Below are 18,980 nucleotides of genomic sequence, written 5' to 3'. Positions count from 1 at the left end.
GTCCAGGTCCACCCCGCGCCCCCCCCACCACCACCTTTGTGAGGCTCTTTGTGACGGAGACGGGCGCGGAGCAAAACAAACGTGGACTTTGGTTGAGAGGAGGACGGAGAACAAAGAGGATCCGTTTCCAGCAGTTCTGCTGCAGTGACGCGACGCCAAGCTAACTGGGACACGACAGCAGACGTGCAGCGACGCCGGCGGAGACAGAGACAAGACGTGCAGCCGATCACCTTCACAAGAGCTTTTATTGATCAAGTTAAAACCCAGAATAATTTTTCCTCGTCCTGCACCTGAAATAAATACTAAACACCCTCAGAACTCATGTGGAGGCGGCGTGGCGGTGCGGTGGCGCAGCAGTGCGGCAGCGCGGTGGCGCGGCAGTGCGGCAGCGCGGTGGCGCGGAGCCTCACTGGTTGATGGTGTAAATCCCCGTCCGGTTCTTCATGGACTTCTCCAGCTCCTCCTGAAAAACATTTCCCCCAATAATAATCAGTAATCAATACTTCCACACGTCAGGGAAACGTTGGTGTTCCTGAGGTTTGCACCGCATGTGCTACATGGAGCTTATGCTAAAGTCAATAGGCGCTTGTTTGTCCTTGTTGTCATGGCAACATCAATCACAGGTATGTTTTTCCATGATGTCGTCTGTTTGAACCTTTGGTGAGTCAGACCTCCGCCCTCCAGCACACCCTGCCTGCAGCACACCCGCCTGACCAAACACCCGCGCTGACCAAACACCGCCAGCGGGGCGCCGTCCACGCGGGGCGGCGCCCTCGACGTCTGCTAGTCCGTGGACGAACGTCCTCATGAGGACGGCCGTCCGTCTGACTCGGTTGGTTTTTAAGTCAATTGGTTGTTTAGTCGGTTGGTTGGTTAGTTGTTTGAATGGTCAGTTTAGTCTGTTGGTTGTTTGGTTGGTCAGTTGTTTAGTTGTTAGTAGTTTGGATCGTCTGTTGTTTAGTCTGTTGGTTGTTTAGTTGATTGGTTAGTTGTGTGGAGGGTCAGTTTAGTCAGTTGGTTGTTTAGTTGGTTCGTTGGTTAGTTGTTTGAATTGTTGGTTGGTTAGTAGTTTGGATGTTCAGTTGTTAAGTCAGTTGGTTGTTTAGTTGGTTGGTTGGTCAGTTGTTTAGTCTGTTAGTTGGTTAGTTGTTTGAATGGTCAATTATTTAGTTGATTGGTTGGTTAGTTGTTTGGATGGTCAGTTGTTTAGTCAGTTGGTTGGTTAGTTGTTTGGATGGTCAGTTGTTTGGTCAGTTGGTTGGTTAGTTGTTTGGATGGTCAGTTGTTTAGTCAGTTGGTTGGTTAGTTGTTTGGATGGTCAGTTGTTTAGTCGGTTGGTTGTTTAGTTGCTTGGTTGATGGGTCGTTTTCGTGTCATGCTGAACTCACTTTCAGGTCAACAACCGCGGTGCCAAAACTGTACATGACTGTTTTTTTTGGTGCACTATCTTTGTTTGTTTTTTTTCTTTAGAACTTTGTATCACAAAAAAAACATCAGCTCTAAGTTCTGCTGAAGATCAGCTGCGACTCACGTAGTGGCCCCCGTTGGTCCCGTTGGCCCCGTTGGCCCCGTCGAAGCGGCTGTGGGTGGTGTACAGCGGGATGTCGTCCAGGGGGGGCAGGTTGTCGTAGGGGCTGAAGGCCTTGTTGCGCCGCCGCCGGCAGCACCACAGCAACTGCAGGGGGGGAGAGTTTAGGGTCAAAGGTCGCAGGAAGGTGATGAGGCATTGTAACAGGACCGTGGTCGACCTGAATATCAGCTTCCTACCCCCCTGCAGGAGATGACACCTTGGAAGTTGCCTCAAACAGACTTGGAACACTAGAGCACCCCATGGGGTGATTTGGAACTTAGTGACAGTCATGCCAAATGCCCGGTGGGGACATTTGGCCACAGATCACATCCAACTGTAAATTACTTTTCGTCTGTCACTTGGCTTGTGTATTCCCTGCCTTTTGCACCTTGAATTTATGGTATAAAAGTCTTGTCGTCGATCCACTCTGGGTCAGCATTTCAACCAGACTTTGGTCTGTGTAGATGTGCTCACCGCCGGCTACTGAATAAAAACTCACTATACCACAAAGTGGACTTCTGAACTGGTTTTGATAAATTCCTCAGCAAAGGACATGATGATGTCCGTCATCAGCATCATCGCTGGTGGGCGTGGTCTGCCGGAGACAACCCTACTGAGCATGCTCAGTCTGATGAGGGGGTCTGCTGGGTTCATGAAGGTGTAACATCATAGTCCCATAAAAGCCCCTGGTAACCCCCCTCCTCCCGGTAACCCCTGGTAACCCTGCACACCCCTCCCCCGGTAACCGTCGGTAACCCCCGGTACCCGGACTCACCAGCGCCAGCAGCAGCAGCAACAGCAGCAGCAGAACCAGAGCCGCCAGAACCAGGAGAGCGATTCCCCAGCCAGGAACCCACCCGCCGGTCCTGCTGGCCGTGGTGGTCTGGGTCGGGTCGGTGCTGGGGGGAACCGGCGGGCCCAGACTCGGGGTTGGGGTCGTGGTGGGGGCCGTGGTGCTCTGGGTCGGGTCGGTGCTGGCAGATACCGGCGGACCCAGACTTGGGGTCGGGGTCGTGGTGGGGGCCGTGGTGGTCCGGGTCTGGTCGGTGCTGGCATTGGTGGATACCGGCGGACCCAGACTCGGGGTCGGGGTCGTGGTGGGGGCCGTGGTGGGGGCAGCTGTCGGGTCACTGGTCGTGGAAATAGAGGAGTTTCCGGCGGTTGTGGTTCCGTTCCCCGTCGCCGTGGTACTGCTTGATCCTGTGACGGTGGCGTTGCTAGGGGAAACCGCTGAGGTGGCAGAGGAACCGTCACTGGTTCCACTGGTACCAGAGGTGGACGTAGAGGTGGTGTTACTGGTGGTACCAGGACCAGAGGTGGTGGCGTTACTGGTTCCATTGGTGCCAGACGTGGTGGCGTTACTGGTTCCATTGGTACCAGACGTGGTGGCGTTACTGGTTCCATTGGTACCAGACGTGGTGCCGTTACTGGTTCCATTGGTACCAGACGTGGTGCCGTTACTGGTTCCATTGGTACCAGACGTGGTGCCGTTACTGGTTCCAGTGGTACCAGACGTGGTGGCGTTACTGGTTCCATTGGTACCAGACGTGGTGCCGTTACTGGTTCCATTGGTACCAGACGTGGTGGCGTTACTAGTGGTAGACGTAGGGGTGGTCCCGATGGTACTGGCCCCAGATGTGGTGGTGGTACCGGTGGTACTGGTACCAGACGTCGTGGCTCCAGGAGATGGTGATGGTGTTTCAAACCTGGGGAAACTGTCGATCGTGGTCGTGATGGATTCTGGGTAATCTGAGACAACTGGGCCGTAGCCGTCGGTCGTCATGAAGGATTCTGGGTAATCTGAGACAACTGGGCCGTAGCCGTCGGTGGTCCTGAAGGATTCTGGGTAATCTGAAACAACTGGGCCGTAGCCATCGGTGGTCCTGAAGGATTCTGGGTAATCTGAAACAGCTGGGCCGTAGCCGTCGGTGGTCATGCGGTAGCCGTGAGTCGTCGTCGTCCCTGGCAACCAAACACAGGAGAGACTCGGTCAGTTCTGACTCTCAAATCATTGGGAAAACACTTCGGTCAGGGTCCGTAGAGGACCCTCTACAATTCGCCCATCGTTCTAACCGGTCTACAGATGATGCATCAACCTGGCACTGCACTTCACCCTCGAACACCTCGAGTCAAAAAACACATGAAAGAATACTTTTCATAGATTTTAGTAGTGCTTTCAACACCATCAATCCCCTCAAACTGTTCCAATTCCTGACCAACATGAACATTGGCCTCTCCCTCTGTTTCTGGCTGCTGGACACGCTGAAGGGTTAGCTAGTCCGCTACAACTACCACACCTCTCTCCCTCTGACCACCAACATCGGGGTGCCACAGGGGTGTGTCTTATCCCCGCGGCTCTTCTCCCTCGACACCTACGACCTCCGATCAGCCTCCCCTTTGGTCAAGCTGCTGAAATACGCAGATGACACTACCATGGGGGGGCTGATCAAAGACGGCAGGGAGGACGACTACAGGTCAGAGGTGGAGAGGACAGTGAACCAGTGCAGGGACTACGACCTCATCCTCAATGAAGCTTAAACTGTGGAACTGATGTTTGACTTCCGTAAAGACTCTCCCGTCAAGACTTCCATCATCATCAACAACCCATTCACATTCCTCGGCTCCCACATCAACAATAAACTGAACTGGGACCACCACACCACTCATCTTCTCAAAACAGCAAACCAGAGACTATTTCACCTCAGACAACTAAGAAAAATGGTCCAATTCTGCACTGCCATAATTCACAATATTCTGTGTTCATCAATCACCATATGGTACGGCAATACATCCAAACATACACTACACAGACTGGACAGGATCATTAAAGGGGCTTCAAAAATCACTAAACATGAACTCCCCACACTGGACTCCCTTTACAAACACCACTCCATCACACGGGCAACTAAAATAATTGAGGACCCCTCACACGCTGCTAACTATCTGCTCCCAGAGGAGGATTATTTATAAGTCACTGGGTAAAAGGAACAAGAGATACGACTTTCTTTCCCTCAGCCGTACGACTACTTAACGCTTAATTCCTTGTCTGGATCTGGACCCTAGTGGTCTGTAGAGGACCTGCAGGTCTGGATCTGGACCCTAGTGGTCTGTAGAGGACCTGCAGGTCTGGGTCTGGACCAGACTGGAGCCGGTGCCGGTCCGAGACGGTCCCGGACCGAGCCGGTCCCAGAGTCCACGGACCCGGGTCTCCGTGGAGGTTCTGGTGGGGGGTCGTCCCACCCCGATGTGGACCCGGACCTCAGCAATCGTTGGATTGATGTAAATATTGACCCTGACTCAGTAACTGGCGGCGCCGGGCTCAGGAGTGACACGCGGGTCAGAACCGGGTCAGAACCGGTCGGATTTGTCTGATACAGGAATTAAAAATAAGTCTGGAGATGAAACCCTCAGACGTCTGGGTGGTTCTGAGGAAGAAAAGCCAGTTTCTGAGGATAAACGACCCAGTTCGTCCTCCCGTCTGACCTGGACCTCAGGTTCTGGACCGGTCCCGGTTCTGGGCGGGTCTTACCTGGGGCGGCCAGCGTGAGAGCCAGGCAGAGCGAGACCAGCAGCTCCATGGTTCTGCAGGAAGTCCGGCGGGTCGGGACAAAGGTGTCAGTGTTTAGCTGCAGAAAGACTCCTTTATACTCACCTGCACACAGGTGGAGGGGGCGGGGCCTGGGAAGGGGGCGGGGCCTTTATACTCACCTGCACACAGGTGGAGGGGGCGGGGCCTGGGGAGGGGGCGGGGCCTTTATACTCACCTGCACACAGGTGGGCGGGGCGGGGTCTCGCCCATCTGAGACGGGATTGATGTTGGAGCGCTGGCCTGTGGTCGCAGCGTGAGGCACACCTTTGTGTGTGAGAGTGTGTGTACAGGTATGTGTGTGTGTGTGTGTGTGTGTGTGTGTGTGTGTGTATATAGAAGAACAACAAAAGTGCAGGACCTGATGGCATCCCGGCAGAGGTTTTTAAAAACGGCGGGTACCTACACCTCTTGATCACACATATATGGGAACATGAGACCCCCCCACAAGACTGGAAGGATGCCAACATTCTGGTCACCTACAAGAACAAAGGTGACAGAGCAGTATGTGGGAACAGTCGTGGAATCTCCCTCCTCTCCATTGCAGGGAAAGTGCTGCCAAAGATCATGCTCAAGCGCCTGGAGCACATCTCGGAAGCTGCTCTCCCAGAGACGCAATGTGGTTTTCGGAAGTCTAGGTCGACCACCGACATGATCTTTGTCTTAAGGCAGCTACTGGAGAACACCAGGGAGCAGTGCAAAGACCTCTAGCCTTTATTGACCTCAGCAAAGCGTTCGACACCATAAACCGTGAGATGCTCTGGAAACGACTGGACAAACTTGGGGTACCACCCAAGTTTCTGTTTTTTCTTCTTCCGGCTCTCGGTGAAGGCGGACGCTTTTCTGCTCACTCTCCCTCCCTATCTGCCCTGCTGCTGCTTTTTGTGCTGTCTTCACAGCCTCTCTTTTTCACTCCGAAATTCTACAATCATGGAATTGATTAACTGGTCTCTCAGCACGATTGACCAAATTTTTGAGACGAGAAGTCAGGGGGTAAGGGAGCCCTCCTGCCCCGATGGGACTTTTTTTGCCGGATACACAATGGACTCCTATGAACTTTGGAGAGCGTTGTGTCTGGCGATCTTGTCTGTCGAGGACGTTGAAGATGCCTTCATAATTGGATTTATGATAGCAGGATTTCTTCTAATTGGAGTGGGGGGATTACTGGTATATCGACAAACGCGTAAGTCATCGACAGCTGTTTTGGCTCTTTCCGAGCTGCCGGACGTGGCTGAGGGGATAAGCTCTGCGACTAACACTCAGACTTTAACGTTGGGAGATCAAAACCGCAAGCTGGATGCGATTCTTAAACAAAATCACAGGCTGGCGGCGGTCTTTGAGCTCATTGGCAAGATGGAGAAGACCTTGGACAAATTGGTCTGTTTGGAGTCGCCATTGATGAACCAGAGACTGAAGGCAGACGGAAAATTACTGAGTCTGCCTGTTTTGCAATATAATTGTTGATTCTATAATCTGACCTTGACATGGCAGCTTGGCCGGTTGCTACAGTCACAATCTCTCTGGTGGAATGTAAACAAGGGACTCTGCCCCCACTAGCCCTCCCCTCTCCCAGGAACATCTGTGGACCTGTTTTCAGAACTGTACCGAGCTGTCTGATAACATTAAGAGAAGGGTGTAGAGGACCTGCAGGTCTGGATCTGGACCCTAGTGGTCTGTAGAGGACCTGCAGGTCTGGATCTGGACCCAGTTGGTCTGTAGAGGACCTGCAGGTCTGGATCTGGACCCTAGTGGTCTGTAGAGGACCTGCAGGTCTGGATCTGGACCCTAGTGGTCTGTAGAGGACCTGCAGGTCTGGATCTGGACCCTAGTGGTCTGTAGAGGACCTGCAGGTCTGGATCTGGACCCTAGTGGTCTGTAAAGGACCTTCAGGTCTGGATCTGGACCCTAGTGGTCTGTAGAGGACCTGCAGGTCTGGATCTGGACTCTAGTGGTCTGTAGAGGACCTGCAGGTCTGGATCTGGACCCTAGTGGTCTGTAGAGGACCTGCAGGTCTGGATCTGGACCCTAGTGGTCCGTAGAGGACCTGCAGGTCTGGATCTGGACCCTAGTGGTCCGTAGAGGACCTGCAGGTCTGGATCTGGACCCTAGTGGTCTGTAGAGGACCTGCAGGTCTGGATCTGGACCCTAGTGGTCCGTAGAGGACCTGCAGGTCTGGATCTGGACCCTAGTGGTCTGTAGAGGACCTGCAGGTCTGGATCTGGACCCTAGTGGTCTGTAGAGGACCTGCAGGTCTGGATCTGGACCCTAGTGCAGCAGGTTGGAGGACGACTCTGGTTGGATCAGAGACCTGTCAATCAAAGACGACGCTCCAGTGAGTTTCAGATGTTTTTATTGATTATTGGAAACTGATCAACAGAAGCTGCTTGAATCAAACTGAATTATGGGAGGTGAAGCAGTGATGTCATCGCAGTGATGTCATCGGTCTAGTTGTAGGCGTCTTTCTCGGCCTGTGATTGGTCGGAGGATGAAGCCAGTGGGAGCTCGGCGATCAGTGGCATCGGTGCAGGCTCCGCCCCCGACGCACCTGCAGACCCAGAGAGGCAGGTAATCAGATTACTGCAGACTCACAGGTAATCAGATTACTGCAGACTCACTGGCAATCAGATTACCGCAGACTCACAGATAATCAGATTACCGCAGACTCACAGGTAATCAGATTACCGCAGACTCACAGGCAATCAGATTACCACAGACTCACAGGTAATCAGATTACTAGAGACTCTCATGTAATCAGATTACCGCAGACTCACAGGTTATCAGATTACTAGAGACTCTCATGTAATCAGATTACCGCAGACTCACAGGTTATCAGATTACTAGAGACTCGCATGTAATCAGATTACCGCAGACTCACAGGTAATCAGATTACCGCAGACTCACAGGTAATCAGATTACCGCGGACTCACAGGTAATCAGATTACTACTGACTCACCGTTAATCAGATTACTACTGACTCACCGTTAATCAGATTACCGAATACTCACTGGTAATCAGATAACTGCGGACTCAGGTAATCAGATTACTACTGACTCACCGTTAATCAGATTACTACTGACTCACCGTTAATCAGATTACCGAATACTCACTGGTAATCAGATTACTGCGGACTCAGGTAATCAGATTACCGCAGACTCGCAGGTAATCAGATTACCGCAGACTCACAGGTAATCAGATTACCGCAGACTCACAGGTAATCAGATTACCGCAGACTCACAGGTAATCAGATTACCGCAGACTCACAGGTAATCAGATTGCCAGAGACTCAGGTAATCAGATTACCGTAGACTCACATGTAATCAGATTACCAGAGACTCACAGGTAATCAGATTACTGCACACCCATAGGTAATCAGATTACACAGGTAATCAGATTACTTTGGACTCGCAGGTAATCAGATTACTGCGGACTCACAGGTAATCGGATTACTGCGGACTCACAGGTAATCAGATTACTGCACACCCATAGGTAATCAGATTACTCACCGGTCAGTTTGGGTCCCAGCTGGGTCCAGAAGGAGCAGGTTTTGTGGGCGTCGCCCCGCCGGAGCCGGAGGGCGGGGCTTAGCTCCAGGTAAGTGGGCGGAGCCTCAGTGGGCGGGACCGGCCGCCAGCGCGGCAGCGCCGACTCGGGCCAGAACCGGGACGGGTTCGGGTTCCTGGGACGAGAACGGGAGACGTGAGTTCTGGTTCAGGAGGAGGTTCTTTTTTTAATATCTTTTTATTTCACAAAAGAAAGACAATCAGTTACATCCTTAATGACGGTAGGTCTTACAGTTTTCTTTTGTGCACGCATGCCCAGGACGCATACACAAAAAATAAATAAATAAACTGGAAAGAAGAAAATATGGAAAATAACATCAGTAAATAACAATAGGGGCATCAAAACTCAAATACCTAAAGATGCATAAGATACATAAAGTAAATACAAGCAATAAAACAGAATTCAGCGTACAATAAAGTTCTCTCAACCAGAGAATAATGGGAACCAAAATTCTTGAAAAAGATTGGCCACGATTATATTTTTCCAAAGTTAGTTTTTCTAATGGTAGAAATGCTGTGAGTTGATCTAAAAAAGTCTTATAAGATGGCGGGGAATCGTTCTTTCAAAATAAAAGTATACATTTCTTTGCAAAGTAAGTGATCAAAATTATTATCCTGCATTTTTGGTTATCTAGTTGTAAGTTATATGTGTCATTTGATAAATATAAACTACTGCTTAAATCACATTTTTTGTCCAGGATTAATTGTGTAAGGGAATGAATTGAATTCCAATAACTTTGTAAACGGTCGCATTCTGCAAAAACTCAAAATCTTAACAAGAATATTTGTCTTATTTCTTGTTAAAATGTCTTATTTTTAGTAAAAAAAAAATCTCATTACATTTAAAACAAGACTCATCATTGGAAAAAACAACAATTTTCACCTGTTTCAAGTAGATTTTCACTTAAAATAAGTAGAAAAATCTGCTCGTGGAACAAGATTTTTTTGCTTGTAATGAGAAGATAAATCTTGTTCCACTGGCAGATTTTCCTACTTATTTCAAGTGAAAATTTACTTGAAACAGGTGGAAATTGTCAAATAAGTTATTTTTCTGGTTTTAAGTGTAATGAGATTTTTTGACTAAAAATGAGACATTTTAACTAGAAATAAGACAAATATTCCTGGTAAGATTTTGAGTTTTTGCAGTATATGGGTGAATGTCCCCTCCATGCTTTTACATCTAGGACACTTTGACGAAATATGCTTTTATATTTTATGCATTTTGAGCATTAGGCGGGTGGTTCTGACCCGGTTCTGGTGAAGGTGGACAGGTAGGTCATGGCGGCCAGAGAGAGGCGCCGGTCAGCCGGGGTGAAGCGCTGAGCGCCGGAGGGACGGAGAGGAACGCCGAAGGCCAGCTGGACGTCCAGGGGAACCGAGCCGTCCGCCCTGCAGACCAGAGACCCGGTTAGATCAGGGGTCGGCAACCCAAAATGTTTTAGAGCCATATTGGACCAAAAACACAAAAAACAAATGTGTCTGGAGCCTCAAAAAATGAAAAGTCTTGTATCAGCCTTAGAATGAAGACAAACATGCTGCATGTTTCTATATTAGTTAGAACTGGAACAACTTCTCGCTACAGAGCAAACATTCAGGCAACGAATGCAAATGATTCACTCCAAGAAACGTTGAATCCTCTACGGAGTATCAGGGCCATGCAGGAGAAAACATATTGGAGAGGGGAAGATTTTATTTTTATTTTGCACTTCGAGAAAAAAGTTGAAATGTCGAGAAAAAACTCGAAATATCGGAATTAATGTTGAAATACAATTTCAAGAATAAAATCTAAATTTCGCCTTTTTTTCAACATTTCAACTTTATTCACGAAATTTTGACTTTTTTCTCGAAGTGCAAAATAAAAAAGAAATCTTTCCCTCTCCATATTTTTTCTCCTGCATGACCCTAATACTCTTCCGTACAAATCTTTGTTAACAGAAATGTTGAAATGTTATTTATTCTACACATTTTTACAGCATTGGAAATATTTGGGTCATGTTTGTCCTCCTACAGAAACCACATTAAAACAAAAAATATATTCCCCTCCCCATCGATTTCCATTTTCAAACATTTTTGAAAAAGCTCCAGGAGCCACTAGGGCGGCGCTGAAGAGCCGCGGGTTTCCCTGACCCGGGTTTAACTGGACCTGGCGGAGACGCACCTGTCGTGGGTTCTGGAGGCCGGTTGGTGGTACAGGAAGACGTTGGCCCGGCTGTCGGCCCAGTGTGTCGCCATCTGCAGCGCCGGACAGACGATGAACAGATCCCTGGAAGAAAAACACGCCGGGTCGGTTTAAAAATACCGGGTTCTGACCAGCCGGGTCGGTTCTAAACCTCCGGGTTCTGACCCGTCGGGTCAGTCTTACCCTGGATTCACACTGAAAGCCTCACAGGCATCATAGGCGTCCGGCTGCCATTTATTTTCTATAAAAACGCGCGTCCAGAGGCGTCCAGAGCGTCAATTTGAAGTTGAAAAATCTCAACTTTATTTAAATGAGCAGCGTTGACGCCGAGGCAGCGTCCAATCACAGACCGGGATTCCCGAAGCAAGAAGCCTCAATGCAGATTGTACTTTCATGTTCACACAAACGTACACTCATTCACATGCGTACATCAGCAGAGCTGTCACTAACAAACTTATTATATCAGGAATTAATATATTTCATCCAGCAAACTGACATTTTGCTGGTTTGACTGCTGTTTTTACCTGAACGGCTCATGTGAAACAATAACTGATGGTTGAGGGGTTTGATGGTCTGAACTATTTTATTTGATACATCGATCCAACGCAAAATAATTAAAACCGTGCTTATTAATCACAAAACACAGTTTAAACATCAAACCCGTGTCAGTATTCACCAGACAGACTGCAGCTTCACCGGGACCAACGATGATGGTTGATGTTGATTCAAGACCAAACTTGTTAAGGAGCATCAAACTCTCTCTTATCTACGCTGTTCCCTCCAGTTCTGCAGCGCAGCTTGAAGCCACGCCCGCTGCATGTAGCTTTCAGTGTGAATCCACCAAGCAGCGCGATGCAGGCGTCACACCGTGTCCTAACTGCATGCGATGCGAGCGAGCGTCAGCGACAAAAACAATTGCTTTATTTTCTATTGGACTGTCCTAACTGACCCAGCTGCGCAGCGTTTTGAGCTGAACATTTGTCGGACGCCCTGCCGCTCGCGTTGAAAGCCGGTTGAAAGCGCTGTAGGAAACAGTCATTTCAATACAAGAACCTCAATAAATTGGCAGCTGCTGGAGGGAGATCAACAGGGAGCTGGAAGGTTCTGATAAGATAATAATATATAATAATAAGATAATATATTATAATAATAAGATAATATTTCTTTCTGCCACGTTTTTGTAGTGAAATGAGGAGGAATCATAGAGATAACTTCTCATTTCAACTAACTGGATCAGCCTCATCCATGACTGTTTCCTACAGCGCTTTCAACCGGCTTTCAACGCGAGCGGCAGGAAGAAAATAGAAGAACATTTAGGCTAAATATCACAATATCAAGCTTGTTTTCTGTTTAGAAAGTACAAACGTAGGAAGATTACAAGTACTCGCCATCTTTTACTTGTCTCTTTACTCTTTTAGGAGTTATTTTAGGAGTTTCTTTCAGGAGCGCATGGGCGGGTAGTGCGGTGAATAAAGGCTGATTTATGGTTCTGCGTAAAATCGACGCCGTAGGGTCTGCGTTGGTGAAACGCGGAACCATAAATCAGCATTTTAAAAAGCGAGTTTCAGCTGTCAGTCAAAAGAACGTGGGGCCGATAACGCTTTCAGTGTTTCAGGACAGAGAGCGTCCGATGCCACGCAGTGCAACGCGATAGTCGGACGCTCGCGTGCAGTTAGGACAGGCTGTCAGGTGATTTTTGCCGCTTTCAGCATGAATGCAGGGTTACCCATCAGGTCAGTTCTGACCCGCCGGGTCGGTTCTAATCCCCCGAGTAGCCCCGCCCTCATCGCTCCCACCTGGTGGCGTTGTCCAGCGCCCTGGAGAAGCGGCTGTAACCCGGCGCCGAGGGCCCGTGGTCCAGCGAGTAGAACCAGGCCGCCGCCTCCTTCAGCGTCTCGCTGCCCGCGGCGCCGCCCAGCGAGCGGCTCAGCGCCGCGTAGAACGCCGTCGGGCCGTCGGCTCGACCCGCCGCCGCCTCCACGTCCTGCAGACAGAGTCATGTGATCACTGGGGTGGACCCGGGCCCGCGGGGTCATGCCGGGCCGGTACCGGTACCTTGATCCTGCGGGCCCGGCTGATCAGGCCGTCGTGCTCCGAGGTTCCCAGCAGCAGGTCCACGGCGTGCAGCGCCGGCGCCGGGGAGGCGGGCCGGACCGGGGACCAGGACCGGAACGGGCCGCTGGCCGCCAGCAGCTGCAACAGGAGACGGGTCAGAGCTGCAGAACCAGGACAGAACCAGGACTTCATCACCTCAAACCGGACCTCTGGGTCTTACTCTGGTCTGAGCGGCGTTGAGCTGCTGGACCGGCGCCGCCCTCAGGCAGGACGCCGTCCTGTCCTCGTCGGTGACGTCAGAGCTGGAGCAGCCGAGCTCTCGGGCCAAATCCTCCGCCTGACGTCTGGAGGAGGCGGCCGACTGGACCAGCGCCGGAGAGAAAACCGAGCCGCCCTGCAGGACGAGGAGAGGAGGCAGTTCAGGAACCGAGGAGGTAGGAGGAGTTAGGAAGAGTTTGGAGGAGTTTGGAAGAGTTTGAAGGAGTTTGGAAGAGTTTGGAAGAGTTTGAAGGAGTTTGGAAGAGTTTGAAGGAGTTTGGAAGAGTTTGGAGGAGTTTGCAAGAGTTTGCAAGAGTTTGGAAGAGTTTGGAAGAGTTTGGAAGAGTTTGGAAGAGTTTGGAGGAGTTTGAAAGAGTTTGGAAGAGTTTGGAGGAGTTTGGAAGGGTTTGAAAGAGTTTGAAGGAGTTTGCAAGAGTTTGGAAGAGTTTGGAAGAGTTTGGAAGAGTTTGGAAGAGTTTGAAGGCGTTTGGAAGAGTTTGGAGGAGTTTGGAAGAGTTTGAAGGAGTTTGGAAGGGTTTAAAAGAGCTTGGAGGAGTTTGGAAGAGTTTGGAGGAGTTTGGAAGAGTTTGAAAGAGTTTGAAGGAGTTTGGAAGAGTTTGGAAGAGTTTGAAGGAGTTTGGAAGAGTTTGAAGGCGTTTGGAAGAGTTTGGAGGAGTTTGGAAGAGTTTGAAGGAGTTTGGAAGGGTTTAAAAGAGCTTGGAGGAGTTTGGAAGAGTTTGGAGGAGTTTGGAAGAGTTTGAAAGAGTTTGAAGGAGTTTGGAAGAGTTTGGAAGAGTTTGAAGGAGTTTGAAGGCGTTTGGAAGAGTTTGGAGGAGTTTGGAAGAGTTTGAAGGAGTTTGGAAGGGTTTAAAAGAGCTTGGAGGAGTTTGGAAGAGTTTGGAGGAGTTTGGAAGAGTTTGAAAAAGTTTGAAGGAGTTTGGAAGAGTTTGGAAGAGTTTGAAGGAGTTTGTAAGAGTTTGTAGGAGTTTGTAAGAGTTTGGAAGAGTTTGGAGGAGTTTGGAAGAGTTTGGAGGAGTTTGGAAGAGTTTGGAAGAGTTTGAAAGAGTTTGAAGGAGTTTGGAAGAGTTTGGAAGAGTTTGGAAGAGTTTGAAGGAGTTTGGAAGAGTTTGGAGGAGTTTGGAAGAGTTTGGAGGAGTTTGGAAGAGTTTGGAAGAGTTTGAAGGAGTTTGGAAGAGTTTGTAGGAGTTTGGAAGAGTTTGGAAGAGTTTGGAAGAGTTTGGAAGAGTTTGTAGGAGTTTGGAAGAGTTTGGAGGAGTTTGGAAGCGTTTGAAAGAGTTTGAAGGAGTTTGAAGGAGTTTGGAAGAGTTTGAAAGAGTTTGGAGGAGTTTGAAGGGAGGTAAGGGGAGTTAGGAGGGAGGTAGGAGGAGTTAAGAGGGAGAGAGTTAGGAGGAGTTAGTAAGGGGAGTCAGGAAGGGGAGGAGTCAGTAGGGGGAGGAGTCAGTAGGGGGAGGAGTCAGTAGGGGAGGAGTCAGTAGGGGGAGGAGTCGGTAGGGGGAGGAGTCAGTAGGGGAGGAGTCAGTAGGGGAGGAGTCAGTAGGGGAGGAGTCAGTAGGGGGAGGAGTCAGGATGGGGGCGGAGTCGGTCGTCTCACCATCAGCACCAGCCGCTGGAACGGGGGAGGGGAGGAGGAGAGGAGGTGCAGACTGGTGATGTCACCGCCCTGACGCTCCGCCCCCACCGTCACCCTCCGGGTGTCTCCGCCCATCAGGGCGATGTGGGCGTGAACCCAGCGAAGCCCCGCCTCCTGGTCCGACAGGCCGTAGTTACCACGGAGACCAGCCGTGCTCAGGAAGCCCAGCGCTGCCGTCCGGTAGCTGGCCGTTACCACGACGATGTTGCCCATGGCCGCCAGGGCGGAGCCGTCCAGGATCCCCGGCTCCTGATTGGCTGAAGGGTTGAAGAAGAAAACCAGGACGGGAACTGGAGTCCTCTGGAAGGGAGGCAGAGAGACGATGGAAAAACCAAACCAGACCCGGGAAACATTGAAGAAACCCACCATTTTAGGCCGAATTGCAACAATAAAAATGTCAGTATTTCCTAAAGTCAATTATCTTCTAGGTATGATTCCATCCCAACCATCATGGTTATAATCACTAGACTCTGTTAAGTTTTACAGGGAAAATAAACCACCAGGAATCAAACTCACAACTCTTCAGAAACCCAAAGCACAAACTTCTATCATTACTACCTGGCAAACCAGCTACAATAAATATACAAATGGATATTTGTTTACTCCCACCAATCAGATAACTAGAGAAGAGTATTAGGGCTAGGCAACGAGAAAAGTAAAAATAATATTTAGAGGAGGAAGATTTTTTTTTCATTATGCACATGAGAAAAAAGTCGAAATGTTGAGAAAAAAGTTGTGAAAAAAGTCGAAATGTCGAGATAAAGTCAAAATGTCGAGAAAAAAGTCGAAATGTCCAGAAAAAAGTTGAAATGTTGAGAAAAAAGTTGAAATGTTGAGAAAAAAGGCGAAATTTTCTCGAAATTGTATTTCAACATTAATCTCGACATTTTGACTTTTTTCTCTAAGTGCACAATAAAAAAGAATCTTCCCTTCTCAAATATTGTTTCTCCTGCATGGCCCTGATACTCTTCCGTAGATAATACCTGGCTGGACATGAACAAACATTTTGCAGAAACATCACGACCTCAGACCTGCTGTTTCTCAGTGGTTCCATCAAACACCACCTAAACTTCACAACAACAACTTTCCAGAACCCACCAGAGCAGCAGGGCTGAAGACGTTCAGGTAGAGACAGTCCTCGCTGGACGCAGCTGAGGCCCCGTCTCCTGGCTGGACGCAGCTGGGACTGGGACATAAACATTAGAGATATTAGTGGTTACAGTCATGGTTACGTCCTCCAAATACGTTGTTTAATTCTGAACCTTCAAACCTTCAAACCCCGTGTAGAGTTGCTGAGTCGGGTCCAAGACCAGCCACTATTGTTGTTGTTTCTGTTTCAATTCTAGTTTTAGTCTAGTCTTTGGGTCCAGCTATCATTTTAGTTTTTTATTAGTTTTAGTCACGTTCATTCTCCTTTTAAGTCGTGTCAAGTTTCAGTCGACTAAAAGTCTTAGTCTTATTTTAGTCAGAATTGTCCAGGACCATTTTAGTCAAAGATTGTATTTAGCCTAACCCATTTTACAATTCAAACAAGGTTATCTTATTTTTAGGGCCCGAGCACCTTCAGTGCGAAGGCTCTATTGTATCTGTAGGAGATGTTTTTATTTTTTTTTCTCGTTTTTATCCTCGTTTTTCTTCTGACGAAATGAGGGTCTTTTTGCCCCCATAAATTTGCCCCAAAAGTCACCAAATTTTGCACCAAGCCAGGCCATCTTGAGGTCTCTTGTCACAGCTTATGCAGATGATTCCCAGATCTACGTTGAACTCTCATGATTAGGATCCTTTTTTGATTTTGTAATCTACATTTTAGTCTGATTTTTATTCCTCTACGATATTGCATTATATATTTAATTATCGCATTTTCGCTGCGTCTCGTCTGGTTTTTCTCAGGTGATAAAGGTTTGTTGACGATGATATTTAGTCTCAATTTTCGTTGACGAAAGCAACTCTACTCAGGATGCTGCAGTGCCCCCTCCGGCCTGCGGGCGGCGCCGTTTAGACAGATGTTCCTATGGAGGACGAACCTTACCGAGGTTTGGTGGCGTCCCAGCTCCCCGTCCAATCGGCTGGCTGCGCCGGTTCAAAGCGGAGCGGTCCGGTCGGGGGACGAGCGTACGGGACTCCGAGGAACTGGACCACCGTCCTCACGTCTGGGCCCACCGCCGTCTCCACGGCAACGCCCTGCAGCGTCCCGTGACCCGGGACGGAGACGGACGTGACCGGCGCCAGCGGCTCTGCAGACAGACGGATCTGTGACTGACGGAACCGGGAGAAGCTGCCCCTCGCTCCTAGTTAGTTAGTTAGTTAGTTAGTTAGTTAGCTATTTAGATAGTTAGTTAGTTAGTTAGCTATTTAGTTATAGGTTAGTTAGTTAGTTAGTTAGTTATAGGTTAGTTAGTTAGTTAGTTAGTTAGTTAGTTAGTTATAGGTTAGTTAGTTAGTTACTTACTTAGTTACTTAGTTAGTTACTTAGTTAGTTATAGGTTAGTTAGTTAGTTATTTAGTTAGTTATAGGTTAGTTAGTTAGTTAGTTAGTTACTTAGTTAGTTATAGGTTAGTTAGTTAGTTATTTAGTTAGTTATAGGTTAGTTAGTTAGTTAGTTATAGGTTAGTTAGTTAGTTAGCTAGTTAGTTAGTTACTTAGTTAGTTATAGGTTAGTTAGTTAGTTACTTAGTTATAGGTTAGTTAGTTATTTAGTTAGTTATATGTTAGTTAGTTATTTAGTTAGTTATAGGTTAGTTAGTTAGTTATTTAGTTAGTTATAGGTTAGTTAGTTATTTAGTTAGTTATAGGTTAGTTAGTTAGTTAGTTAGTTAAGTACAGGTTGGTTAGTTAGTTAGTTAGTTAGTTATAGGTTAGTAAGTTAGTTATTTAGTTAGTTATAGGTTAGTTAGTTAGTTATTTAGTTAGTTATAGGTTAGTTAGTTAGTTAATTAGTTATAGGTTAGTTAGTTAGTTAGTTAATTATAGGTTAGTTAGTTACTTATTTAATTATAGGTTAGTTAGTTAGTTATTTAATTAGTTATAGGTTGGTTAGTTAGTTATTTAGTTAGTTATAGGTTAGTTAGTTATTGAGTTAGTTATAGGTTAGTTAGTTAGTTAGTTATTTAGTTAGTTATAGGTTAGTTAGTTAGTTATAGGTTATTTAGTTAGTTATAGGTTAATTAGTTATTTAGTTAGTTATAGGTTAGTTAGTTACTTAGTTAGTTATAGGTTAGTTAGTTATAGGTTAGTTAGTTAGTTAGTTATAGGTTGGTTAGTTAGTTAGTTAGTTAGTTAGTTATAGGTTATTTAGTTAGTTATAGGTTAGTTAGTTATTTAGTTAGTTATAGGTTAGTTAGTTATAGTTTAGTTAGTTACTTAGTTAGTTACTTAGTTAGTTATAGGTTAGTTAGTTATAGGTTAGTTAGTTAGTTAGTTATTTAGTTAGTTATAGGTTAGTTAGTTATAGTTTAGTTAGTTACTTAGTTAGTTATAGGTTAGTTAGTTATAGGTTAGTTAGTTAGTTAGTTACTTAGTTAGTTACTTAGTTAGTTAGTTACTTAGTTAGTTATAGGTTAGTTAGTTAGTTATTTAGTTAGTTATAGGTTAGTTAGTTAGTTATTTAGTTAGTTATAGGTTAGTTACTTAGTTAGTTAGTTAGTTATAGGTTAGTTGGTTAGTTACTTAGTTAGTTATAGGTTAGTTAGTTAGTTATAGGTTAGTTAGTTATTTAGTTAGTTATAGGTTAGTTAGTTATAGTTTAGTTAGTTACTTAGTTAGTTATAGGTTAGTTAGTTATAGGTTAGTTAGTTAGTTAGTTACTTAGTTAGTTATAGGTTAGTTAGTTAGTTATTTAGTTATAGGTTAGTTAGTTAGTTATTTAGTTAGTTATAGGTTAGTTAGTTATTTAGTTAGTTATAGGTTAGTTAGTTACTTAGTTAGTTATAGGTTAGTTAGTTACTTAGTTAGTTATAGGTTAGTTAGTTAGTTAGTTATTTAGTTAGTTATAGGTTAGTTAGTTAGTTATTTAGTTAGTTATAGGTTAGTTACTTAGTTAGTTAGTTAGTTATAGGTTAGTTAGTTAGTTACTTAGTTAGTTACAGGTTAGTTAGTCAGTTAGTTAGTTAATCTTTATTTC

The 18,980-nt window shown here is 46.9% G+C and overlaps 2 protein-coding genes across 2 annotated transcripts in view; both read right to left on the bottom strand.

Annotated features, from left to right (window-relative positions):
• Positions 1 to 235: 235 nt before the first annotated feature.
• Positions 236 to 5,171, bottom strand: LOC133440770 (mucin-2-like). Its single transcript, XM_061718088.1, has 5 exons — positions 5,100 to 5,171; positions 2,887 to 3,532; positions 2,346 to 2,844; positions 1,532 to 1,675; positions 236 to 463 (listed from the first exon to the last, which is right to left on the bottom strand). Exons 1-5 carry the CDS (start codon positions 5,146 to 5,148, stop codon positions 407 to 409), a joined length of 1,395 nt encoding a protein of 464 aa, XP_061574072.1. The 5' UTR covers positions 5,149 to 5,171; the 3' UTR covers positions 236 to 406.
• A 2,327-nt stretch (positions 5,172 to 7,498) lies between these two features.
• The window catches only part of tg (thyroglobulin), a 69,015-nt gene continuing 57,533 nt past the window's right edge, over positions 7,499 to 18,980 (bottom strand). The window contains exons 39-48 of the mRNA XM_061717735.1: positions 16,889 to 17,093; positions 15,958 to 16,045; positions 14,821 to 15,159; positions 13,171 to 13,344; positions 12,951 to 13,088; positions 12,692 to 12,879; positions 10,875 to 10,979; positions 9,965 to 10,105; positions 8,660 to 8,832; positions 7,499 to 7,701 (exon numbers count right to left, since the gene is read on the bottom strand). Of these exons, the coding sequence (XP_061573719.1) occupies positions 7,601 to 7,701; positions 8,660 to 8,832; positions 9,965 to 10,105; positions 10,875 to 10,979; positions 12,692 to 12,879; positions 12,951 to 13,088; positions 13,171 to 13,344; positions 14,821 to 15,159; positions 15,958 to 16,045; positions 16,889 to 17,093 (1,652 nt within the window). The 3' untranslated portion in view covers positions 7,499 to 7,600. The remainder of the gene's footprint in view (positions 7,702 to 8,659; positions 8,833 to 9,964; positions 10,106 to 10,874; positions 10,980 to 12,691; positions 12,880 to 12,950; positions 13,089 to 13,170; positions 13,345 to 14,820; positions 15,160 to 15,957; positions 16,046 to 16,888; positions 17,094 to 18,980) is intronic.

The sequence above is a fragment of the Cololabis saira genome, chromosome 3, assembly GCF_033807715.1.
Source record: "Cololabis saira isolate AMF1-May2022 chromosome 3, fColSai1.1, whole genome shotgun sequence".
Classification (NCBI taxonomy): domain Eukaryota; kingdom Metazoa; phylum Chordata; class Actinopteri; order Beloniformes; family Belonidae; genus Cololabis; species Cololabis saira.
Note: the sequence above shows the minus strand (reverse complement) of the source record. Positions and strands in the feature narration are given on the sequence as shown.

Coding starts and splice junctions, on each gene's coding strand:
- LOC133440770 (XM_061718088.1), bottom strand. CDS start 5,148: ATGGAGCTGCTGGTCTCGCTCTGCCTGGCTCTCACGCTGGCCGCCCCA. Junction 3,533..5,099: donor TCTCACGCTGGCCGCCCCAG/GTAAGACCCGCC, acceptor TTTGGTTGCCAG/GGACGACGACGACTCACGGC. Junction 464..1,531: donor GGACCAACGGGGGCCACTAC/GTGAGTCGCAGC, acceptor AATGTTTTTCAG/GAGGAGCTGGAGAAGTCCAT.